Source organism: Pleurodeles waltl, chromosome 3_2, assembly GCF_031143425.1.
Source record: "Pleurodeles waltl isolate 20211129_DDA chromosome 3_2, aPleWal1.hap1.20221129, whole genome shotgun sequence".
Taxonomy (NCBI): Eukaryota; Metazoa; Chordata; class Amphibia; order Caudata; family Salamandridae; genus Pleurodeles; species Pleurodeles waltl.
Window position 1 is genome coordinate 49,978,871 of NC_090441.1, and position 26,887 is coordinate 50,005,757.

General features: G+C 43.7%; 1 protein-coding gene across 4 annotated transcripts in view; it reads left to right on the top strand.

Annotated features, from left to right (window-relative positions):
- TAF15 (TATA-box binding protein associated factor 15) overlaps nucleotides 1-26,887 on the top strand; it is a 368,603-nt gene that overhangs the window by 213,971 nt on the left and 127,745 nt on the right. For all 4 annotated transcript variants that reach the window (XM_069226735.1, XM_069226732.1, XM_069226733.1 and 1 more), the window contains 2 exons: nucleotides 5,847-5,884; nucleotides 6,389-6,421. In XM_069226735.1, the coding sequence (XP_069082836.1) occupies nucleotides 5,847-5,884; nucleotides 6,389-6,421 (71 nt within the window). The remainder of the gene's footprint in view (nucleotides 1-5,846; nucleotides 5,885-6,388; nucleotides 6,422-26,887) is intronic.

The window sequence follows — 26,887 nt, forward strand, 5'->3', positions numbered from 1 at the left end:
GGGAGGACCTGGCTTGGAAGTTCGAGCTTGGCAGTTCACATGGGGTGGTGTGGGGAGCAACAAAACGATGGATAAAACCCAGATCTTTGACTGTGGTTTAACATTAGACATTGTTCAGCATCCCATCTATTATCTGCCCTAAGTGGGAACGGTATGCCCAGTGCACCAATGGATTCAAGCTAGCCTGGCTGATGAGGGGTGATGCCCCGAAACCGGTCCTTGGATGCTTAATTCTAGTCCAAGGAGGACCTGGTCTGGCAGTTCTGGTTAGACTGTTTCCATGGGGAACAGAGTCAACACTGTGTTGCATATGGCTGCGTCCAGACTGGGGTGGCGTGGTGGGCAAAAAAACAATGGATTAAACCCAGATCTTTGTGACTGGGGGTCAGTGTTTGCATAGTTCAATATTCTGTCCATTATTGTTTTAGTCGCCCTAAGCGGGAAGGTTATGCCCAGACGTGGTTCCCATACTCACTGCGCCACTGGATTCAAGCTAGTCTGGCTGATGAGGAGTGATATTCTGAAACCGCTCCCAGGATGCTTGATTCCGTTACTGGCCTGGCAGTTCTAGCTGGACTGTTTCCATGGGGGACGGTGTCACGACTGATTTTCATATGGCTGGGTCCGAACTGTGGTGGTGTGGTGGGCAAGAAAATTATAGGTTAAACCCAGATCTTTGTGACTGGGGGTGAATGCTTGCATTGTTCAGCATTCCGTCCATCATCTGTTTTTTGCTTTCATCACCAACCAGTAGTCAGCAAATTAACTTGTATCATGCATTGTGGAGTAAAATGTATAATTCTTCGTTTGAGGATGTGTGTGTTTCCCATGCATTGGTCAGCTCCTATAACTTACCTAGGGCTGCAATTGCCTGACCAGCCGGTCAATGTGCCAATGTGGCGCGCTCTTGGCTCATCGAGAGCACCAAATTAAAGTCCTCACCCCACACCATAGGAAGGCTAGCATGGGACAAGCAGGATTTAAGGATACCTCCAACATCTCTGTTAATATAAAAAACACTTTAAACCAGTATTGATTCAGCATGGGACAACCCCAGGCCATTTGCAAGAAAGCTACATTAATTGATTTGTATTTTTTACAACCTACCATGCAGCCCATTTGGAATCGTGAAATAAGCTCCGAAGTATATTACACCATAGGGAGACTAGCATATTTATAACTTTTAGCCATCAGGTGTTCGAAGTCCGGAGTATCAGTATCTGATAGAGATTTCTAGCTGCACATTCCTTACTTTCGAATATTCCCCTGGCGTTGACTGGAACTGAAATTTTTTGATAAACTGTACCCCCTGCGTGCCTGTAGGTGGCGCCATTCACCTCTATTTGGCATTGTCCACGCCAGAAGTGATGTGCGCAGTGCCCATATAGGCGCAATCCCAGCCCGCTGAAGTCAGTTCTTTTCTATCTGAATCAGTCAGCACAGATCCAAAGAAGAGTTACCCCAGTCACTTTTTGACTGACCTTTTCAACTTTTTCCTGGAAGATTTTTTGAGACTTTCTCTTGGTCTGAAGGATGTCTACTAGAAAGGCAGGTTTTAAGCCATGTGGCGTTTGTCATCAACCAATGTCATTGACGATTCGGCATTTGGTTTGTCTCTTGCGTCTTGAGTGAGACCACAATGGCAAGATATCGGAGGACTGCCACACCATGTATTCTAAGACTTTCAGGGGGTGCTCTATCAAGCTCCTCACTGCCCGACTTCAATTGACTCTGCGGCGCTTCAGATCTTGTTAGAAAGGAAGGCCCTTAGATCGTTTGCAGAGTCATACCCGGCAATTGTCGTCACACTCCAAATCGTTTTAGAACTTGGGTAAGTTCCTCAGTAAGAAAAAGAAGTCTGAGGTCTTCGACTTCACTGAACAAGTCTTCAGATGAGTTGCGGGGCCATCGGCACTTGAGGCTTAGCTCTGTGGTGGAGTATGTCATCTCCACATCTTCCTGAATTTCCAGGAGCCAGAAACCAACTTAAGGAATTGTATGAGGCCACGCACCTCATTTTTTGTGGCCGGACCCTCCTGGCATGACCTTGGGCCCCACGGGTCCAGGAGGGACCACTACTGCTTTTCCTCAGTCTGGCCCCAAAGATCTAGTGCTGGCACCCAGCCGTGGCGCCACCCCATCATCATTACCAGCTCTGATACAGCACCAGATGAGGGTTGACTGGCCTCAAATTCCCAAATACCAGAGCCAGTGCCATATTCATATGTGCGGAGAGGCCAGGATATTTTGACAGCCCTGATGAAAACTCAAACATGTTGGCTTAGTGAAAGGTTTTTTTGGGACACTAATTCCTTTTAAAAAAACACTCTTTGTTTTTATGTATACCCTCTGTACCCCAGAACAAAAGGAATCTTCTTTGGGTATATCGAGAGGTATTTTTAACAGGCTTCTGTACTGGATTCCTGCTTCTATCCAGCACAATAGTTGCTTCTACCAGGGTGTGGATAGGCGCCAATGACGAAGCATGCCACTATTTCGTGGGTGAGGCATCTATTCCAATTCTCTTTGGATACATGAGGTAGACTTCAATAGTGGTTCCTATCCCTTGTCCCCATTTTTCCGAGCCTAGTTGCCATTTTTTGTTTATTTACTCATATAACACGCCTGCATTGGGTGATGATTAGGAGGGATCTTTGGACACTTATTGATCTCAGTTCTTAAAAGATCCAGAGGACAACTCAGATGCTGGTGGACTGGACACCTCCCCAGACACTGGCTTGGTCTCTCCTCCTACTGTGGCTATGGAGGATAGTGCCTCATTTGCAGTCGTGGTGCGGAGAGTGGTTGCGGTCCTGCACCTTATACTACCCTTGGTGACTGTCAAGACAAATGTCTTGACAGAGGTACTTCTGCTGGGAGATGCCCCCACTGAACTAATACTCCCATTCATTGAAGCCCTTACTGATGTCCTATTGGGAACTTGGGCCAAGCCCTGCACATGGGCTTCCATGCATAGAACTCCAGTTTCTTCATGCAACACTCTGCCCGGAGAGCTTGGAGGTCCAGGCCTCCACCTCCAAAGTTAACTCCAGCACACTCCCTACCACTCCACCAGATAGGGGATCCAAAAGGCTGGATACCTTGAGGGAGAGGATGCACTCTTCTGCCAGCCTGGCACTGCGGTTGGTGAACACCACATGACACTTGGGCAGCTGATACTCCCATGCGATCTGAGACTTAGTTGTGCAATGCTGCCTATGGTTTTGGAGGAGCTCAAGCCATACTCTCTCAAGCAGTTGCTGACAGGAGAGATGCAGCCAAGTTCACCACAAGATGTGGGCTGGACATGACAGACTCGCTGGGCAGAGCGATTTCATCATCAGTGGCCTTTGGGCACCACACTGGTTGAGAACTAGCTTAGGCACCACACCTATTTGAGAGCCACTGGTGTTTCAGATGATGTCCAAGCTTCACTCATAGACACGCCCTTTGATAGATTCTGTTTGTTTAGAGAGAAGGCGGACTCAACGCTGAAGTGCCCCAAAGGACAACACGGCTATGGCCATGTCCTTGGGCCTTTCCATGGCACGTTGCCATCTCCAGTTTACCTTCCGCCTCATTTGTGGCCATGGAAGGAGCTTCCAACCACATCTTTACGCACCCAGCCACCAGGGACAACAAATCCCACAATGTTTTTGTGGCCAAGGGCGTGGTTTCCACAGAACACTTGGGACAGGTGGCCAGAAGTTGAGCCAGTCCAGCACCCCAACACCCACCCAACAGCTGCAGACTCCCAGCTCTTTTTGTTTGGCCGCCAACCAACATCAGCACCCATTTGGGGCAGGATAGGCCATCACCTGCACCACTGGAGGTCAATAATATCTGACTCATTGGTTTTTCACCTCATTTACTGCTCCCTCCCCTTTGTGAACGATTCCTCTCCTCCCCTTTCCCCCACCCCCCCAATCAGGACAAGTTGACGGAGGACCACTCCTCCTTGCTCTGTCAGAAAATTTTAGCTCTCTTGGCCAAGGGGCTATAGCGAAGGTGCTGGCATCAGAAGTAGGTTGAGGTTGCTGTTCCTGCTACTTTCTGGTGCCCACGAATGATGGAGGCGTTTGTCCTGTCCTAGCCCTGCACCTTCTCAGTCTCTTCCTGAAGAAGGAGAAATTCAAGATGCTCATGCTTGTGCAAGTCCTGCCTGCCCTGGGCAGTATTGTTGTACTTGTAGAACGCATATTTTCACATCCTCATCTTGCCTGCCCACAGGCATTACCAGACAGCATGGTCAGCAAAGAGCACTTTCCGTTTGTCATGCTCCCCTTTGGCCTTACCAATGCAACTTGGGTGTTCACAAAAGTGAAGGCTATGGTCGCAGCTCCCCTGTGGCGGTCAGGCGTTCCAGTCTTCCCTTACCTCACTGTTTGGCTGTTAAGGTGGGCTCTCCGCAGGCAGTCGTCTCTCACCTCTAGTCTATGGCGAACCTTCTCCATTCACTGGGGTTCACTATGAGAGTTCCAAAATCACACCAGACCCCCCTTTGTCCTGCAAATTAAAAGTACATAAATAAGGTATAACAGGACTGAGTAGGGGTACCCTGACCCCTCCACCGCAGATGTTTTTAGGGGCATCCCAAAGGAACACCCCTTCCTCCAGGATTAAAACTTAAAAAAAAACACATTTAGATTTGGGGCGCTCCAATCCGAAAAACAGTCAAAAAAAGGGGTGGTGTCCATTTTGGGTTGCAGCCAACCCCAAGCTGGCAAGGGTGCTTGTTAATTTCTTGAGCTAACTATAACTTTAAAGTCACATTTTCACTCCAACATATTGTCACTTTAACCTTTGGTTTTTCTGTGAACACACACACAACCCCCCACACCACCTACCTTCACATATGATGTATAGATTGAAACACACCATTGAAATGTTTTAGAGTGTAAATGGGATTTTATTTTACTTTGTGCAGACTACTACTTTATTGAACCTACAGTATCTTAGATCAGTCCTATCATTGATTTATTTATAGTAAACTATTTAACAAATTTCAGATTTGTCAAGTAAAGTTCTGATAGTCTTCACATTCTTGTCCATCTCTTCATTAGATTATAACCCGAAGATTTGAAGATTCAGTGTTTGGAGAAGGCATCTAATCAGAATCAAGTGGTGTTATGGGCCTTGTATTTGCACATAGTTTTTGAGTAAAATTTCACAGGTTAAGAAAACTCATCGACTTGGCAAAGCTTTCAGTTATAAGCACTGGTGTAATTTAAACGTGTATGAGGCCTGTGTAAGCTTTCAGATGTAGGAAAAGTTTAATGGGTGGTGGTATAATGTGCTTGCAGTCTAAGGAAATCTGAACAGGTTGTATAAAAAATTAAAGTTCATAAAAATGAAGGGTTTTTCTTGGAAGTTACACTCTCCACTCATTCTAGGTTTTCAATAGCGTTTTTATATTGTTTAAGAATAAACTGTTCCAGAAATTGCTTAATTATCTGTTTTTTCACATTTATTTACTCCACCTTTTTTCTGACTTAAATTATTGATATCTTACATTATGTTGCTTATTTTACTTTGTCCTTTGCTCATAAAGGTTAAAGTAACACATTGCATGTAGCTTGGCAAGCTTTAGGTCTTTTCACTTGAATGTAGAAGTGTTGTGTGGAAATTGGTCAGCTTTGTTTGGCATGTTGAGAACTGCTGAAACAGTAGGATATTGAAAGCCACTGAGTTGGATGTCCTCTTCACCAGCAATGTCATTAGACGTCTTTTAAAGTACTGTCAGTGAGTAGTTCAGCCATTCTCCTCTTACCATGTGCCTAGAAAAGCATCACTTGATGTCCAGAACTTGAAGAAAAAAAAATCATTTCTTCAATTTTTCTCTGCAGTGGTGGTGACCGTGGTGCCTTCACAAATTTTGGTGGTGGTAAGTGCCAAGTATTGATGCTTCAGTGAGAATTCTTTGAATCTAAAGGAAAATATAAAAACAAGAACGGAAACTCCAACTGCTTTAGATTTTTGGTGGGGTAAAACAAAAATCTTAGGGTTTATTAAATGCATCAAATACAGAAATCTAAACAAACGGAAGGAGTTAAAAGAAAAGCTGTATTACATTTTTATTTGATGCCGTTTGTCATCAGTATTTTACAGTTGTCTTTTCATTATCATCAAATGTTAGTACTGAGTGGGTAACAGCCAATGAAAAGAACTGACCGCCTCTTTTTAAATTGTTACAAATGAAAGGACTGCAGAAAGCAAAACATTTTATTGAAAATATCAGTAATACTGAAGGATCATTAGCTGCTCTTTATCAAAAGATCAATATTCAGTTGGGTTGGGGCGAGGTGAAGAGAAGCTTTAGCAACTACATAATGTTGTGTTTTTGTTTTCTTTGCCGGTACCCCCTTGGTATGTTCCTTTTCGCTGACAGGTGAAAGAGATCATGGGCACAGATCGGATGCTGGTAAGCTCAAAGAAGGAAAGGTTGTATGACTAAGGCTTAAGAATCATAGCTCAGGTTTAATGACAAAAGAACAGAATTCCCACTAAAAATGTTAAAATTATATTTCAGAATGGCCTTTACTACCCCGTTGATCCTTGGAATATTTTTAAATAACAAGCTTGAAGTAGTTTAAAAATAGGAGTACTGATTTTTAGAGAGGGTTAGACTTCCAGTTGTGAAGGAATACATTGAATACAACCATTTAAGACAACTAAGAATTGGGTTTACACTGTGTAATGTATACTTCACAGAAACAGCTAGGCAGTAACTAACGCTGGGGCTGATAAAAGTGTAGGTCAGTTACCGTCATTAAACATGGCAAGAAGTAACAGCATGCGGAGTTACTGTTAATTGTCTACCATTGGATGCTTTTTAGCAGCATACTTTGATCATCATTGGTCTCTGAGGGAGATCGGTGACTGTATGCCGTATTTTAGATTTGGCATACATTTAATTTGGACCAGTTAGTTTTAGTCTTTACTATAACCTATTTCGAACCGAATTCGGATGGTATTTGCATGTATGTTTTACACAGTAGGGGTCGCAACAGTGTATTTATAGTCACACGTTTTTATTGAAAGAGCATTTTGGGAGGGGTTTCAGATAACTTTGGTGCCATTTGACGAATCTCAACAAAACTTTCCAAAAAAAGCTAATCCACCTCAGCTCCTTGCTGTGAAGGTTCTTGTTGATCCATCGAGTGTGTGGCAAGAAAAAAAGAGGGTGAGGGGAGCAAAATCGCGATTTCCTCAAATTTTCTAGCAAGTTTTTAAGCATAGAATTAGCACAGTGCCATCCACGTGGAGCTAGAAGGGGACAAAGTATTTTGCAATTTGTACAGCAAAAGACTTTGTCCTTTTCTAGCTCAGTGTTGATGCCATTATGCTAATTCTATGCTGAAATAGAAAAACAGGCATTTGAGGTGAGCAGATTAAATGTTACTGGTGTTGTAGGGTGCTCTATATAGGAGCTGCTTTCTCCCTAAACTTGGGAACTACCCAGAGTTCTCTGCTTCTTTTCTGTATGTGTGTGTGTGTCTATATATATATATATATATTATGTGTGTGTATATATATATATATATATGTTTAAAATTAATATATACACATTAAACGTTTGTAAATATGTAATTAAAATTAGTATATGGGTTTAATTTTTTGTTTTCAGGAGTGATTTAGAGTTTTAAGTGTAGGATTATTAAAGTTTTTTTTTTTTTAAAGAGTTATGGGATGGGTAGTGAATAGTAGTGTTTTTAGAGTTCAGAGCTGGGTAGTTGTAAGAAAATGCCTCCTTTCTTGTGGTCATCCCCAAGTTTTTCGACTTGTGCTGCTGGTTATTCGACTCTGAGAGTGCATTGACGCCTGCTAACCAGACCTCAGTGCCTGTGCCCTGACCCTAAGGTGTATGTTGAACTGGCTGTCCCCAATTGGAAATGGCTAACTTATCTGTAGGTCCCTAGTATATCGTACCTTGGTACCCAGGGTATGTAAGTTAGAGGGGTACCCCAGGGCTTGCAGCACTGGTTGTACCACCCTGGAGCTCTACCAGGTAAAATGAGTCTCCCTGTTCGCCACTGCAGACTGGTATACAGCTGATGTGCACTGCTAGCCCAACTTTGCAATTGAAAGCAATGGAAAAACCACCACTTTCCCTGTACCTCTGTGTAAGTCACTCCTCTGGCAGGCCTACCAAGTCCAAAGGCAAGGTGCAACATAGGACACAGCAGGACATGTACGTGTAGTAAACATGCAAAACTACCTTAGTCACCCAATTGGTGAGTGCAGGATTACACAATGATCCCTCGGCTGGGCTAACTCCTGAACAGTGCGACCAAAGTGGGCTCTACAAGGTATCAAATAGGTTGTTATATTAAGCCTGACTTGTATTCCAAGTCAAAATTAATGTAATTTGTTGCAGTGCATCTATAGCAAAGCAGCCACTTTGTTGCGCCTATAAAACTCCTGTGCCTTCTCAGGCACACATGGAGCCTGTTCCACAAGACAGCTTTTTGTCTTTTTTGGTGAGAAGTGCCTGCGACTCTCAAGGAGAACAATGAGGGATTGCAGAGCAGGGAGCTATTTCTCCTTCAGGAAGCACTAGTGTTAGCTCCAAAAAAGTAGACTTGAAAGGGGAAGTTACCTTTGAAGGGCAGATGTGTCACACAGGGGAGGAGAGCTGTCCTATTGTTTAGGTAGACAGGCTGGCACTGGAAGCAGGGGAGGGGGAACCATTTGCCAGACCTGTTTCCTCAAGGGCGTGTAGTTCTGAGGTAGCCACACTCCAGGAGTTGGCTAGAGACCTCTGAACACCAAGAAGAGGTATCCTGCCATCTTCGGAGTGGGCACAGTGGTGCATCCTTGCATAGCCAGATGCCACACTACAGAGGAAGTGGTAACCAGGTGGAAGGAACGTGGTAGCCTATCTGTTACCAAATGCATCCTGACCTGAGGGCACTTTATGGGCATAAAGGGGTCACCCCTGGTGTTCGGATCTCGACCAACTTGGAAGGAGGACTGCCCTGCTGCACTGAGGGACCAGCAAAGAGAAGCTGCACTGTTGAAGACTTCACCTGGTGGCTAGTGAAGAGAGGGACTGTGCCTGCTATGTCCTGCTCAAGGATAAGCAGAGCACAGTCAAGCCAAGGGACCCCAAGGGCCAGCCGACTGGCTTCTTGTTTGCAGCACAGGGACACAACTGCTGAAGAAGGCTGCTTGGGCATCTTTGTAGTACCACCAATGCGGTGCTGTGCCGCACCAAGGACCAAGACCCAGTGCACAGAGTTGCACTCGAGTTCACTGACCTTGGGAGTTCTATTGGAGAGTTGCTGGGACTCTCAGAAGGTGAGTTACCAACCCAGGAACGACTGGCCTGTGACTGTGTCCCCAGGCGACTGGTGGTGCTGCAACAACTGGACTTCGGCCAGACCGGACAGGACCTTGTGGGACATAGACCCTGCAACCAGGGCATCCTCACCATCTTCGTGAACCAAGAAATCCCTGCAGGAAGACCCTGTTGACAGCCTGGCACCCACATCCTTAGAGCATCTTCAGCATCCTGCAATACTTGCATCAGGACAACTCTGTCGGAAATTCATTGAAAGGTGGATAAAGTGCCTGTAACTGCTTGAGGACGGCTTCTTCTGTAAAGGTAACTGTTCTTGAGGGCCTTGCTGATATCCTGACTACCTCCCTGTGGAGCTGGTCGCCCTAAGTACCTCTCCCCGACCGCATTGACACTTACCCAACTTTTCATTGATAATGATTTTAAATGTCAAATTCTTTGAATTTGCCGAGGTTTTTTTTGTGGTTGACTTAAATTGCTTGGATTTATTATTGCTTGTAAAATCAACATCCCAGGAACACTCTGGTGGATCTTTTTGTTCTAGTATCGAAATTCTTATGCAAATACGGTCTATTTTTATAAATTGGTGTCATGCATTTTTTGAGCGTTGTCAATTCCTTTTTCACTTGTTTTAGTGATTTTTAAATGCTTCCCACTTTCTCCTCTGTGTAAACCTTGCTACTCAGTGCCACAGCTACCTAGAGTTAAGCTGAGGGTTTGACAGGCACACTCTAAAGGAGTTAAGTGTATTACACAATGGGGTTAAACAACCACATCATCACTATTTCCTCACAGTTTCTATTTGTGGTTCTCTTCACTTCTCAACATGGCCCTGTACAGGAAGCTTACTCTGTTTTGTGCTAGTGATTTCTCGGAGGCTGCTTCTCTGGATGATGCTGTTGGGTACAGTTGATCTCAGGGCCAGCTTTACACATCCACCAGTCCAGCTCTGCCTTAAATTGTATGTAAGGATTGTGAGCCACTGAGTCTGATAGCTCAAAACTGGGCAAGGGAGATCTGGTCTGCCAGTTGGTTGACACTCCGCATTCTGCCTCCATTTCCCCACCTGCTCATAATGCCTGCATTTGCAACAGGTTCTCCAGTTCCTAGATACTGTGACTGCGGATGTGGAGATTTAGTGGTAAGTAGAATTCTTTTGCTTTTCTGATGTGGTCCTTGACGTCGTCTTGCTGGCCTGGAAGCTTTCCGACAAATGAATTTATCAAGTCCATTGAGGCGGATTTGTGCAATAGTTTCAGTGTAAACACATTAATCTCTTTACATCTCACCTGCCTGACATTCTTTGGGGTATGTAATGTCCCTCGCATGACTGGGCCTTGCTGTGGCAATGCTTAAAACAAACTGATGGCTCTGTCTCTGTGTTTTCATTGCCAACCTTCCTTGTTAATTAGCCAGTAGTGGCATTTTCAGAAAGGTTTGCTTTACTTGTTCCTTACTACTCAGTTTATTGTTCCTCAGTGGAATTTGAACCTTGTTTTCACTTTCTTGGTGTAATTTTTATTCAAACTGATGCCCTGTTGCCAAGTTTTACTTATTACTCTGAAAACAGTTCTGTTGGTGGCGATTACTTCTGCACGCAGTCTCACTTCACGGTTTTCTGCTCAGATTAGTTGCTCCTTTGCACCTGTCCATTCTTCTTACTCAAACTTCCAACATATGAGGAGACACATCTGCATAGGCTGGAACCCACGCAGGTAGTTTCCTACTACATTCACTGCACTCGACAGGACCGAGTTGATGACCAAGTCTTTGTAGGCTTTACTGGAGCAAAAAATAAATAGGGCATGCCTTTTATCAAGAATGAGCTTTGACCTGGCCAACAAAGACTTTCCATAGGGCATTTATGCTCATTCCACCAGACCCATAGCTTTCTCCAGTAACATTCTGGTTGTCGTCATCTGCCAGAGTGCTGTGTTGGTCCATGAATCTTTTACAAAGCACTAATGCCTCACATCTTGGATTCCTAGTGATGTGCACTTTGCCACAGCTGAGTTGCATGACCAGCATAACGCAGTCTCACCTTCCAGAGATTGTACGGCTTTGGGATTCATTCACACGGTGAGGAATCTGGGTGACAATGTATCCATCAGAAACAAAATGTACTTTTGCAACATGAAGGATTCAATTGCTGTGCAGTATTCTGCCATCTAGTGGTTGGGACCAGACATAAATAAATAAATAAATATATATATATATATTTATTTATTTATTTATGTCTGGTCCCAACCACTAGATGGCAGAATACTGCACAGCAATTGAATCCTTCATGTTGCAAAAGTACATTTTGTTTCTGTTTATATATATATACATATACACAGAGAGAGAGAGAGAGAGAGAGAGACACACTGACACTCTGTTTCCCCATTCTGTTTCCCCACAAACATGTAAGGCAGGGAGAAGGGGCTCCTGCACAAGCTCGTCAGGGGACCCCACTGGTAATACCCAGGTGGCCGGGAGAGGCAGTAGAGGGTCATGGTGAATACCCCCTTTAAGCGATGCCCCAACTGCCACCATAAATTTGCACAAAGAGAACCCCATGAGGTCTGCAACATTTGCCTGCAAAGGGACCACAAATATGAAGGCTGCGAGGCATGCGCCACATTTATACCAAAGATACTTGAGGAACGATACTAAATCGCAATGCCATGGGCCCTGAAAGACCTCGGTATAGCAAGCATCAAGGAGGCTCAACCATCACAAGGAGAGGAGTCGAGCACTTAAGATGCTGTAGCCAACTCTGAAAAGAGACAAGCAGGGAAGAAGGCAGCAAAAGACAACAGGAAGAAATGGCTAAAGGATAATGAAATTGGCAAAGATCACGTACGATAAGTCCTTGGACTCAAACTCCTCAAAGGCAGCCTCAGTGTCAAAACACTCAACGACTGAAGGTCAGCACAAGCAGAGAGAGCCTCACAGGTCCTGACCAAAGGACACTGATGAGGGTAAGTGGTGGACAGTTACCCCTTGAGGCCTTAACCTCCCTACGACTTGTCCCTGAACAGCCTCATCAAAAGGGCTGCTGACACCTATGGGCTGCAGTTAGATGAGTTAAAGGAGACATGCTTCCTACTTGAAACTGATACCCTCACAAAACAGGAACCTCTAACTACCTATGCCTCCCAGCACCCTCGACTAGGGCAAGGAGGCCATCCACTGACCAGCAAGAGCAATATCTCCTCGAATGAAGAAGCTATAAATAGAAGGCCTAGAGGCAGGGTGGCATTCACAACCGGGCAGCAACAGCAGCAGCCCCAAAGCCTCCCTTACTAAATGATACAGCAAGTGCTACACCATCCATGGCAACACCTCACAAGAAAATTATTTCGTGGGAGGCAGAGAGGAAGATCCCAAAAGGGTAGAATAAACATGCAAGTAACTCGTTCTTCACCCAGCCCCACAACAAAACACCCGTGCAGGGCAGAAAAAGGTGGGTTCCTCAAGATGTAGAGGGGAAACGCATCAGACAGCTGAATCCTAAACATAATCAGACATGTACACTGCATAGAACTCACCAAGACACCACTACACAGACCTCCAAAGGTAAAGAACTTCAAGAAACAAACTCTCACAAGAGCTGTTCCAAAAAAGAGCCATAGGAAGGTTTCCCCCAAGGGAGTCAGGCAGTGGTATATACTCACCATACTTTATGGTACCAAAACAAGACTTAACAGTAAGACCAATTGTAGACCTTGGATTTCTAAACAAGTTCATACTGTCAGCACTTCAAGATGACAATGCTGCAAGAAGTAATACTACTCCTAAGAAAAGGGGGATTATATGGCCACCTTCGATCTAAAGGACGCCTACCTACACATACCTATGAACCAAAAACACAAGAAGTTTTTCCGGTTCATTGTGGACAAAATTCAGGCAGCTACTCTGGCATAAAACCCACACCAAGAGAGCTCACAAAGAGTCCCAGGCGGTAGCAGCACACATAAGAAGACATGGCATTCATGTCTACCCGTACTCAGATGCCTGGTTTTTAAAAGCACTCACTAAGCAAAGATGCCACAAGGACGTACAGATAGTAATAGTAAACACTGCAATGCCTCAGGGTCACAGAAAACCACAAAGTCTTCACCACAACTGGAACAAGTGAAGGTGTTCCTGAGAGCAACCATAATTTCCAGAACAGCACAGGCATACCCGGTCCACAAGAGAGCGTAGGCGATTGCAATGCAAACTCGCCTTATCAGTGGGGTTGGTCTGTTAACAGTAAAGAATGTCATGAAGTTGATGGGCATGCTGGCATCTTGCATCCCACTCATACCAAATGCAAGATTGCATATGTGTCCCATACAGGAATGGATCTGCTGAGAATTGTCACAAGCCACAGGGAGCTGGGAGGAAAAGATGGCGAGCACGCACAGACACTTCCGGGGTTCCGTATGACATCACAGAAGGGATGAACATACCGCCTAGGACTCCCACACACAAAAAAGACATGTTTCTGGACCCAATCACTGGATGGCGAAATAATGCAAAGCATATGAATCAAGACAATTCTTCAAGATGCAAAACTACTGGTAAGTAATCATTTTGTTACCTTCAGTAAACTACATTTTTAGTGGCTACAGATTTTTCCCACCACCCTTCCTCTTAGGCTATAAGCTTGTGCCATGCCTAACTAGATACCAAGGTGTTTCAACATATTATGTGCCGTATCGGTATCTGTAACTGCTGTGGCCATTTTAATTCCTCTCTGCGCACATTGTTACCTCACTCAAGTTAGTACCTAATATATTCACCTTAGTCACATCTTAAAAACTGAGTCTCATTTAGAGCCGCTAGGCGCTGGCTGACAGCACTAGAGTCACTGCTTAGGAAAAAAGTTTTCCGCACCACTCTGAAGTCAATAAGGCATAGTCATAAGGTTAGAAATCTCCTAAAAGATTGTGTAAACCAAAAGTATCACCTTCCATTAGAAGTGATTTTCTTTTTTTTAAGTAGAAAACAACTTCCTCCTTACACCCAACTTAAGCATTAGATTTCTGCTGAAGTAGAAGTATTTTGAAATAAAGTAAGCAAAGAGATAATTTGGTTTATGTGAAAATCGTAGCTCGCCTTTGGCAGGAAAACTGGGTGAGTCCTCATCCCTACCTTATTTGAGTACTCAGTTAATTACTATCTGGATGGCTGCTTCCTTTGAAATGTGCTTTAGTGATGGCTTATGAATTAGGTCATTGTAAACCCTTGCAATAGTGGACTAAAATCATGTCATAGAATAGTGCACAAGTCTTAGTCAGATTTTTTTTTTACGCTGCATGTTAGTCCAATATAAGCTTTCTATGAAGAAAAAGCTAGGCTGAGAAAAATCCATGCTCCATTCACAAATTTGTAACAAGCTTTCATCTGCACCGCAGGTGGTGGTATATGCCTCTCCTTTGAATCCAGTTATTCCAATTGAAATGTTCTTAAACTTCTGACAACGCCTTCCACAATTCAAATCTGTTTTTGTGTCCTTTGGAGACAGTGAAAAAGTCCAGCCTATATCAGATCATACCAAGGTATAGGAAGGTCAATAGCTGCTCTCTTAGTGCTTTACTACAACAAAGCAGGAATAATGGTTTACAGCAGATCGAACCTTATATTGTGTTCCACTCAAATAGTATAGCAGTAAGAATCTAGCTCCCCTTACTGTCCGAATTTGTCTCCTACTTTCATGTTCAGCAAACAATTTATTTTCCATGTTCTTTAAATCTCTTGACAACTCCGGCAAATAGATCCTTGCATTCTTTGAATGTTAGGAGTGTCTTAAAATTTGACTTGTGTAAGACAAAAGACTACCAAATGTCCAATTACTTCTTAACCTGTTATGACCCTATTCAGACACATTTCTGTCTAGGTAACTAATAACACTGTGTACAAACAATCCATTTTACTAGAGGGAAAGCAGCTACTGCCGCATGGATCAAAAATGTACCCCTTGGTGACATGTATTTAGGATCTGGTGCAAGGTCAATCCTCATCTTTGTAAGGCGCTATAGCTTATAGGTGCAAATCAGACACACAAGAAGGGCAGACTGCTTTGAATAACCTTTTTAGTTAGCTTCCTTGCACCCTCAATTCATCCTTACTCCTTTCTACCCACTTCTGCTTCCTTAGGAGTATGCTTGTTATTCTGTTTTGATGTTTAGGATTATCAATAAAGGGTCTATACTTGTAAACCTAGTTCTGCATTGTAGGTATTTTCTGTGAAGTCATAACTGACCCTTGTTTCATGGGTGATAATTTTATGATAAGGTTCCATTTAAACCTTTCAAAAAGAACTGAGCCTGATGAGTGATTGCCGGTGCAAAACTTGATGTGATGTGGAAGCTTCTATCTGCGTGTTTGTCTTACTGTGGCTCTGCAAAACTGGGCCAAGTTAAACCACCTCAGCATCAGATTTTCAGTGGTAGCAGAACACTCTAAACTTAATTCAAGCTGAAGGTACAATACCTACACTGGCTCTCAGGCTTCTGTGCCTTAGATTTTGGATCTTAAGTACTCTTCTCCCAGGTGCTTCTTCTTTGGGTAATTTGAGGCAGGATACCTCAACACCCACCCAACCCCCTTTGGATTCAAGCTCTCATGTGCAGGTATCAAGATTCAGATACCCCATTTTATTACTTTGTAGAGCTCAGTTACTTTAACAATCCCCTGATTATCCCAGTTTGCCCCACAGCAGGCCGGCCGGTTGGGACGTATAGCAAACTTTTTTCTTGCTCCCTGTTGCACAAGGTGAAGCACTTGTTGGAGGTGCTGCCTGCGACTGGGTTGAGGCCACGGTGGGCAGCAACAGAGTCTGACGACTGAAGTTCTTGCAGTACTGCTGGGTTTCTGGCGAAGGCAGTTAGCTGACAACAGACCCCCCCAGCCTAGGAAATGCTCCCTCCTGCAGAGATGATGCATTACTACAAGGCACACTTCCAAAGCACAAAGAAAACCTGACAACAAGGGGAGGTTGACCAGTAGGGAAACATACTACGAGTCACTTTGTGAGTCACTTCATCCAAATACACAAGGGACTCAGGCTTCCCTGGCTCCCTGGTGAACTGAATCAGATGCTCAAAACTAGAAGTCTCACAACAAAGGCTGAGCAATGGAAAAGTGTTCTGTTCTTCCTGTATGTTTAGTGTGGGTTATCAGTGGGTTCTAGTGGGGGAGGTATTAGGAGGTCAGCATATGCCTGACAGCAAGAGATGAAAACACCTTTTAATGATGAGATTTACATGCAATAACAAAACTATTACATATTGGTTTTGTTGTGGTAAAAGTCACATACTTAATTACTAAGGGTTGAACTCCCAATTAAGAGAGGAGCAGTATGGAAATACTTGCATTCTAGGCAGTCAGACCCTATCTGTCTCCAAGAGACTCATTTGGTTAACAGAGACCAACATAGAACATACCCAATAACATTTTACTCATCACCAGGAGACGAGGCATAACGGAGTGGCACTATTCGATAGGAATGGGAACCTCTTTCTCATATTAGACAGGAAATCAGATAAACATAGCAGATATTCAATTCTAACGATTAGTTTGTGGTTAAAGCTGTCACCATAGCCAGGCTATACTCTTTCATAGCATCATAACGAGGGACTTCAGTGTGGTTTGGGATGCTCAAAGAGGCGGCTTTTCCAAAGGTACATGTAATGTTGGAGCATTCTCAAAAACAAAAATGTAAGACTGAAGTGAAAGGTACTGGGATCGGAGACATATGAAGAGAATTACACATGCAAAACAAAGAATGTAACATATTGCTCGTACAAACACCATAATACTCTTATATTGATTGTGGTGCAAGCATGATGCTTACTAACATATAGACCATTTGGGGAAATCCTTTTTCAGGATACAAAGACCTACCCACCAAAGTGACATACTTCATCGTGCGTCCTGCTCCTTGTTGGGTGCTGGAGCACTTTGTGGAGATCTTTTATCCTGTGGTCGTTAGATTGACATGCCAAATATCACCTTTGAAGACACTGCTTTCTAGGGACAGAAAAGACAGATTTAGATTGGGCCAGAGGGTGTTGAAAGTATCTGTGGATATCCTAAGGCAAGATATTTATTATTATTTTATCATACTGTTAAAAACAGTAAAAGACTTGAAGGATGTTATTTTGACTCTAAAAATTAAAAAGTCAACATGTTTTATGCCTGTTTGCCCAGTATGGTCGGTGACATTTGTCGGGACCAGATAATTGCCCTAATCTAAAAAAAAAAAAAAAAAAAAAAAGAGGGTCTGTCAAATAACAAAAGAAAGTGTGTCTGTTCATATCATGGTTAAAAGTTCATGTAAAACCGATCATTTGATCTCCAAGTTCAAATGGGAACTTATATGTACTCTTGTTATGAGAATATATGTAACCCTAATAGGAGTCCTTCAGGGTCCCATGGCATATATATCTTGGTCGTATCTCTGAGAATTACTCTTTCAAATCCAGGTGACCAGCGGTTCACCTAAATAGTCTCTCCTCAGCCTCTCTTATACGAGGCCAACAGAGGGAAGAAACATGTTGACCTTTTTTAGTGACCCATTAGATAATAACTTCCTTCTAGTCCTTTACAGTGTTTTATCTTAACATGGATTCCAGTAATACAATGATAATGAATATCTTTGCTTAGGATAGCCATAGATAATTGTAACACCTTTTTGTCCAATCTATATTTCCTACTGCATTCCCAAAGAAAGTAGTATCTTCAAGGGGGTTGTTCGGCATGCCAGTGTGACTAACCAGCTCAGGATAAAAGATCTCTGCAAAGTGCTCCACAAAGTACCCGTTGGGTAATTGCCTTTCACCTAGCAAGGAGCATGACCCAGTGATTAAGCATGCCACTCCAGTGGGTGAGGGTCTCTGTATGCTGAAAAGGAGTTTGCCAAATACGGATTATCCCTGTGTGTAGCCCAAGGATAAAGCCTTCTTTTGCAACTTCTTTTACAAATACTGATCTTTTGGAATGTCATACTTAATATTGATGGTGCTTAGTTTGAGAGGACATGTGACGGACCGACCAACCTCTTTTTCCTTCATTGTTTATAGTGTATCATCTAGAGCACCTGGCAACATGGTCTTGTTCTATACGTGTCATGGTCAGGAATAATAAATGGGGTGAAAATGAATATTTTACCTAGGCTCCTGCATCTTTTTCAGGCTCTGTTAGTGAAGATGGAAAGTTATTTCTTTGAGCAATTGCATAAACTAATTTCCAAATTCATATGGAACAGACTAATTCAATAGCCCAAGCAAGTGGTGGAAGATGATGGGGAGGAGTCTATACTGCACCTTCAGATATACTTTGTATCATCACATCTAAGTGTAGTTGTAGAATACTCCAGGTCTGATTCATTCCATATGGGTAAATCACATGGCACAGCTATCAGTATGTTCAGTACGTGTCATCATAATATCTTAAGTCCTTACACGTAGGTATTTGATGTAATGAATTGTTATATAAAGTGAAACCCACCCATTAAACGGTTACCTCTTTAGCCAGGTTTCAAGAGTTTGTGTGATTCCTCAGTGTTTTGTTGTTTAGATGTACATGGGTTGTGAGACAGAAAGCCCATCTTCGTTCTCTGTCTAGGAGGATAGTTTGGGGGTCGGTGTGTTTTGCTGACATCCATGGTTTATCTATAACAAGGTAGTGAAAGTCCTCTTCAGTGTGTCCCTTCTTTTAGAAATGGCAAGTGAAGTACGCATGTCATCCTTTTCTTGCACCTTAATATGTTTGTGTTCATTCATATTTTTTTACATTCCTAGTTGTCGTTTCAACATAGTTCGGGCCACATTGCCAGGTGATCACTTAAAAGCTTGTTCAAAATAGCAAGTACTGTTTTTAAAAAAAAAAATTTTTTAAGAACTATGGGTAGATGGACCAAGGTATACCTTTTTGACAGTCTTTGTCAGATAGCATACAGTACAGTTCCTGAAAAGGAAATTTCCTTTCACCAGTGGGAGACCCCAGAATGTAGGATTACATGTGGAGGGCTGTGCCCTTGGTCTAGTGTGTACCAAAACATTCCTTAAATTACCATCTATTTATAGAAGAACATGAGCTTTTCAAGTTGCAGATTATTTAATGTTAAACACAGTTATACTAATAATTATAGGTATATGGTTTGATGCTCTATTGTATATTGTGACACACATGATTGTACTGTTGATAGGATTCTAAAAGGGTTTCCCTGTTGTTATAACGGCCCTTTTTCTACATGTGCCTATGTTTTGTTGATAATGACAATCCCACAGTTTGGTTGACAGCATGCCTGCTTGTTTTTGAAACTCCTGAATGGAGGAACAATTCAAGTGTAGTTGCAGAAATTGCCCACACTGTAAGTTCTCCCTAAGAGAACACAGGTGGAAACTGTGAAATAATAGATTATTTTTGTTTTCTTGTGATGGCACCAATCTGTAGGTAACAATTCCTATGAAAAATATGCAAGTCCAGGAAGGCCAGTTTGTTGTTAAAGTGTATGCGAATTTCAGGAAAGGATTCTGATTTATAATTCTAAAAATTCTTAAGCTTTTTTAAATTCCCTTCAAACTATGAAAGTATAACAGATATAGAAACACGAGACTTTCATGTCGTCTCAAACGGCATTGGTGTGTGAATAGATACATTCCAGATCACATGTATGGACCTACAGGCATGTTATCTCTGGAGCAAAGGTAGTTCCCATGAATATCCTGTTGGTCTGTAGTTTCGCTTCAAATATGGAAACGTTTTCTGTTAGCGTAGTTTTGGCAGTGTCTATAATGAACTGTCCAGCATGTAGGAGAGCTGGTAGAGGCGTTCTTCAATTACTCAGAAATTCTTCTTGGGGATGATTGTATGAAGGGATTCTGTCCTGGCCAATTAATTGCTAAGGAGGTTTGGTCAAATGCAAGAATTATTAATAAGGATGAGCATGATTTTTATGTCCTTAATATGAGGGCATCAACTTAGCCAAAGAGTGCAAGGTGTTGGATGAAAATTGTGATAAAGATTCAAATATTAGAGTTAAACAATGCTTGTAGGCTTTGGGATTTGTGAAGGGTTTACAAATATGGTATCCTGAGATTCCTTTGTATTAAGAGTTCAACCTCTCCGTTTGAGGTCCGTTTGTTCCTTAACTTTCCGCATCATCTACTTGCTTTTTGTTTTCTGGGTTTAGCCTTGTTATAGGGTCTCGTTTTAGAATCTTCTAGTTTCTTATACATCCCAAAAAGCTGAGGCAAACCAGTGGGTATGTCCTTTGGTCTCTCTCTCTCTTATAAAGGTACAGATAGTTGTATGACTTTCAGGGCTTCATGTGAAGAATGTTTGTATATAATGAGATAATTTATAGGGTTACCAGTAGCTGGTTCTCTATGTCAAATGTTTTATCTTTCATTAAATAGAGAGTCTGTACCTTGCACAAGTGACCGTGTAATTTTAGGAAATGGCTTTAAGTAGCAATCTACATATTTGGATACAGGCGCAGAATGGAGTCACACCCTGAGACATTCTGTCTCCCAGGTGGTTTCTGAGGGTCTTTGTGAATCTCGGGGAGGAAGTCTAGTGCTGGGGTTCTGGTTATTCTATTTGTGAGAAATTCCAGTTCACTCGGTTTAATCAAAATTCGTAATGTTGATATCCTAACAGAGGGGTGATTTCCTCTAGTAGTTCTCTACAGGGGATCTCTTTCAGGTTTCTGGTAATCGTCTACATTCAAGACTTGCTGCATACTTTCCACGTATAGTCATCTTTATGTTGAACAACAGTAGTACCCTATATAGATTACCAATAAAAACCTACATTACTGCACCCCCAAAAGACCGTATTTCCCTTGAGCACCAGCTCGATATATTTGGGACAGAGTTAGGGTGTACTGACACACATACAACCCTCGGACATGTCCAGTGGAGGACTCTTTGAAATATACTGTAATTCCCATGAACATCTATTACAGCATTCGAACCGCTCCTTGCACATCTTTTTATATGGGTATCCCCATTGTGTGAGACACAAGCCAGAGGACACTTAAGGTACCATCTGCTGCCGGCACCATGTGGCTCCTGTGCTTCATTGCTGCTTTCCCTGCTCCTCATCGTAAAACTATACGGGAAGAGGAAGGAGGGCGATCAGAATGCTTTTCAGACAGACGCCCAGAGACCCCCCTGCCCTTCTTGTCACCAACAAGGCTGTCTGAAGGTAGGTCATCAAACATGGTAAACAGCGGGCTGTGCCCGCCTCTACAGCCTTCCAGAGACATCAGAATGACATGTGTCCGGCGGATTCTCCAAAGCACCACTCTTTCAGAGGCTAACCTTGATGTGTGACTGCCCATCACATGTTAGACATGACTGAAACCAAAAGTTCTAGTTCTAAAGTGACGCTCTTTTAGTGATTAGAGGGTCCTGGCATCCTTCTGCTCTATAAAAAGAAAAACAAATACCGGTGTTTCGGCGAATCTGTCTTAAATAGTCACTCTGCCCATAAATCAGACATTAACTTCCCTCACTTCTATATTAACGCAAACATGCCGTCCGGATGTTCTCAGATTACCCAACAGAATTGTAGTTAATAAGTAATCCACTGAGTTCCTACTAATTATTCAAAGAGTGCCTGAATCATGTGTGAGTCAGCACAATAAAAATATCCAGATTTAAAATAGCTCAGGAGGTTCAACCTCCTGTTGTTGGTGTCCGGTGAATTAGTAACTCTGCCTATAAACTAAACATTTACCCTACCCCACCTATCACTGAAGTGTAATGCAAATGTCCCATCACAGTTTCCTCAGATTACCCAAGAGTCCTAATTAACCTGATAATGCCTAAAGCATGTGTCAGTAGAATAAAATAATCGAGCATTATGATGGCTCTGTGGATTAACATGCCTGTTGTATGGGGCGAAGCGTTTCTTGTGTGCCCTGTATGTCAATGGGCGTGAATGTTCCTTTCCATCCTTCCTTGAAGCCTACAGTTCTCTACTGAATGCTCACCAATGTTTACATCCTCTGGCCTTTGATGTATAAAGGGCCCTGAGGGTTGCAGCCCAATGTGCCACAGCACTCCCGGATATTATAGCAGAATGCTGCTTAGCTAAAGCCAATTACCCTCTTGTGGGTGATCTGAACATCCACTTCTGTGTTGCTGATTATGAGTTGGCCACTAGACTGCACCAGGATCTGGAGACCTTACAGTTAAAGCAATTTGTAAATGGCCCGACACGTAATTTGGGCCATCTTTTAGACCTATTATTTTCGAATCTCCCAAATCTTAGTATGGGGTTGCTTTTCCCATCCTGTGGTGTGACCACTATATTGTCCCGATTAAGATTGACAGGATGGAAAACAGCTGAAATAGGTACCCACAACAAAGGCCTAAAAGTCCCTGTGCCAAATTAGACAGCAAGGCGTGCGTTAAAGTTTTTGAGGACCCTTCTTCTATGACAGTAGATGATACTACTGAGAAATATAATTCCTTTGTAAAGTGGATCAAGGATATAGTTGAAGTTGTCCTATTCAGAGCCTCCGAAGGTACTCAGAAAAGAGGTAGTGCCCCGCTACTCCTTGGAGTTGTCATAATTGAAAACGGTCGCTAAGAAAAGAGAAGGAATGGAGAAGTAAATATGATGAATCCTACAAGACCTGTTATAGATCAGCTCTAAAGGAATACAGACTTGCAATAAAAGAAGCTTTGATGATCCATTTTAGGGAAGAAAATAGACACACATTAAACTCCCCGAGAGAGATATTTAAAATAGTGAACTCATTGATGAAAATCCCTCGGAACACCTCAGGTTGTTCAGGCTCCACCGAGCGATGCAGCATGGTTGCCGAATTTTTCATAAGTATAATCGCAATATCATGGAGTCACTAACAGCCCTTCATTGAAGGGTGACATAACTAGCAAAGAAACAATACAAAGAGGAAATAGTAGCTCCCTAAATCCTTTCCCACCACTTGACCTTACCTCTATGGAGACAATCTTGAAAACTATTAAGTTGGGTTCACCCTTAGACCCAGCTCCTCCGGATGTGCTCTTAAAGGGTGGAAGCACTTTATTGGGTCCATTACTAGAGGTCTTGAACCACTCTGTGGAAACAAGCAATAGTTAAACTTATCTTCAAAAAACCCTAAACAGGTGCACTATTGGTGGAAAATTATAGACGGATTTCCCTTCTTCCAGTGGCAAGCCAAATTTTAGAGAAACACACTAATAAGCACCTGGCTAACTTAGAAACCCATAACATTCTCGACCCTACACAAACAGGGTTTAGAAAGGGGAGCGGCACTGAAACCGCCCCTTTGGCTGTTACAGAAGAACTAAAGCGGATTACGGACCAGGGTGGGACAGCCACACTGATTATGTTGGATCTCAGTGCGGAGTTCGACATGGTTTCTCACCACACCCTCCTACAAAGAATGAGTGAATTAGGGATCGGGGAACGTGCAGCAAAGTGGCTGAAAGCATTTTTGGAAGATAGGAGCTTCCAGGTGTGAGAGGAAACCTTTTCATCGGAGATCGTTCCCATCACCTGTGGGGTTCCCCAGGGATCATCCCTTAGTCCCACGCCTTTTAATATTTACATCCAACCTCTAGCATTAATTGTCCGCTCATTTGGTATGGACTATATGTCATATGCCAGTGACACTCGGATTATTGTGGCACTGAACCCTGGGTCGAATTTGATAGAGCCGCAGTCTAACAAGTGTCACGGATTGGATGGCAGGGAACTGCTTAACACTGAATGGAAACAAGACAAGGGGTCCTGATCGTAGGTAACAATGCATTGAGATGGGTGGAAGTGAAGTTGCCTGAACAAGTGCACTTGCATTAGGAATCTTGAAAAGCCTGTGATTTTAGATCGATGGAAAGCTGACGATGGAAGCCCAGACGAATAAAGTTTCGGGCCTTTGTTTCAGCACCCTCAGAAAAAGTTTCCATTGGCTCCCACCACCTACTAAAGGTCGAGGTGCAGAGCCTAATCGGCTCAAGATTACATTATGGTAATTTTTTGTACATAGGTTGCACAAAGTATGTCATTAAGAGGCTACATGTAGTCCAAAATGCTGCGGCAAGGACTCTGATGAAAATCCCCAAATTTTAGTACTTAAGGCAGTGCTCTGGCTGCGTACCCCTCAACCCCCCAATTAGGTGCCATTGATCGGCTCTGCTTCTGTCGGCAACATTGGCGCCCGATAGGACATCGAGGTTCCTATACAGTTGCCACCCCGGCGCACTGACCTCAGTTTTTTCTTTCCACAGCACTAAGCGTTGATCCCAAGAGAGCTACTCTTCAGTCAGTTTTTGATTGGCTTTTTTCAACTTTTTGTCTAACATTTTCCAAGAGTTCTACTCCTGGTGCGTCGAGGATGTCCTCCAGAAAGACCGACTTCAAGCCCTATGGATCCTGTAATCCGGCGATGTCCATGACGGATCTGCATCTTGTGTGTCTTCGGTGCATGGAGCACAAACAGGGCTTACAATTATGCTCCAAGTGTTGAGCCATGCATCCAAAGGCTTTGAGGGAGTGGTCCCTAAAGCTGATGGCAACCCGGCACATGACTCTGCACAAGTCGTGATCTTGGTCGAGGTGGAGGTCTGTCACGGAGTCCTCCATCATCGTCATCCCACTCCAAGTGCTGGGGGCAATCGGGTAAATTGAGGCATAAGAAGTCCAGGAAGAAAAAACATTCTTTGGCTTCTCCCCATCCGTTGGTTGAAGAGGGAGCTTCAATGGTCTAGGCCTTTGTTAGAAATGGGGTCTCTAGTTGGCACTCGGTTTGCACCCTGCCCAAGTAGGGACCCTTACTCTAGTCAGGATAAGGAAGATACCCAGCTCAGATAACCTCTGCTCACCTCCTTGTTAGCTTGGCATGTCAGGCTTATCTCAGAAGCAACATGTAAAGCATTTGCACATAACACACAGTAATTCAGTGAAAACACTACAAAAGGACACAACACCAGTTTTAGAAAAATAGGCAATAATTATCCGTGTAAAACAAGACCAAAATGAGAAACATCCAACATACAGTAATAAAGATCTGAATTTTGCAAGAATTATCTTAAAAATACAGTTCCTTAAAGTTGATAGCTCCGTCTGTGGCTACCACAGCGTCGAGAACCACAAATCCAACAGTTCAGGCCGGCCACAGCATTGCGGGCCAGCTACGGTGTTCCGGAGGATGGTGTGGGTGTCGTCGGGCCCTTGAAGTCACACACATTGCAGGTCGAACTCTGGGCTGATGACGTAATCAGGAGCGCTGGCGTGGATGGTGTCAGGGCTTCGGTGTGAAGAGGGACAATGCGACGTGCGGTGCCCACAGGTCAAGGTGCAGGCAGCGGCCTCGATGACGGCGTACTGCGGTGTCAATGAGACCAGGACTGTACTGTGAAGTGGACCGGGGCGACGTGTGTTTTCTCCAGGTCACGGTGCAGGCGGTGGCGTTGCTGAAGAGATTTAATCAGTAGGCCCAAGACGGCAGGGGGGGCTCTATGCGGTGCCCATGGGTCAATGGCGCTGGTGTCGGAGGACCGGAGCTGCGCCATTGTCAGCGTGGAGCGGCATCGTCGGGGATGCCGAGGCTGTTCTGTGAGCAAGGCGATGCGGAGTGCAGGGCCCACTGGTCACAGTGCAAGCAGCGGCTAGGTGCAGCGGCGGTGAGACCAGGGTTGCGATGCGACGTTGGTCATGGCTCCGTGTTGTGTTGTCAGGTCACGGTGCAGGCAGCAGCATCGTTGACGGAGTCACAGTTGTTTTTCTTCTGTTGCAGCACAAAACATACAGTTTCCAGTGCTGTAGTCAGATGAAGCTGAAGCCTTTGATATCCCTGAGACTTACAACAGGAGGCAAGCTCTACTCCAATACCCTTGGAGAAACATCACAAGTAGGATACACAGCAAAGTCCAGTATTTGCCCTTGTTAAGGCAGAAGCAGCAATTGCAGGCCAACCCAGCAAAAACACACACAACAAAGGCGCAGTACTCCTCCTCCAGCTCTTCTCCTTGACAGAGGTGCCTCTTGATCCAGAAGTGTTCTAAAAGTCTGGGGTTTTGGGTCCACTACTTGTACCCAGTTCTGCATTTGAAGTACAGAAATTTCAAAGGAAAGTCTCTGTTGTTGTCAAGACCCTGCCTTGCCTAGACCTGGCCCCAGACTCACACCAGGGGGTCAGAGACCGCATTGTGTGAGGACAGGCACAGCCCTTTCAGGTGTAAATGAACACTCCTCCCTCCACTCTAGCCGAGATGACTCATCAGGATATGCAGGCTACACCCCAGCTCCCTTTGTGTCACTGTCTAGAGGGAACAGCCCAACTGTCAGTCTGACCCAGACGTGGAATACACAATCTGAAAAACAACTTCACTAAAAGGTATATTTTAAAATTGTGAGTTCAGAGACCCCAAACTCCACATTTCCTGCTGCTCTCAAAGGGAAACTGCACTTTAAGGATATTAAAGGCAGCCCCCATGTTAACCCATGAGAGATAGGCTTTGCAACAGTGAAAAACAAATTTGGCAGTATTTCACTGTTACTACATGTAAAACACATCAGTATATGTCCCTCCTTTAACATAGACTGCACCCTGCCCTTGGGACTACC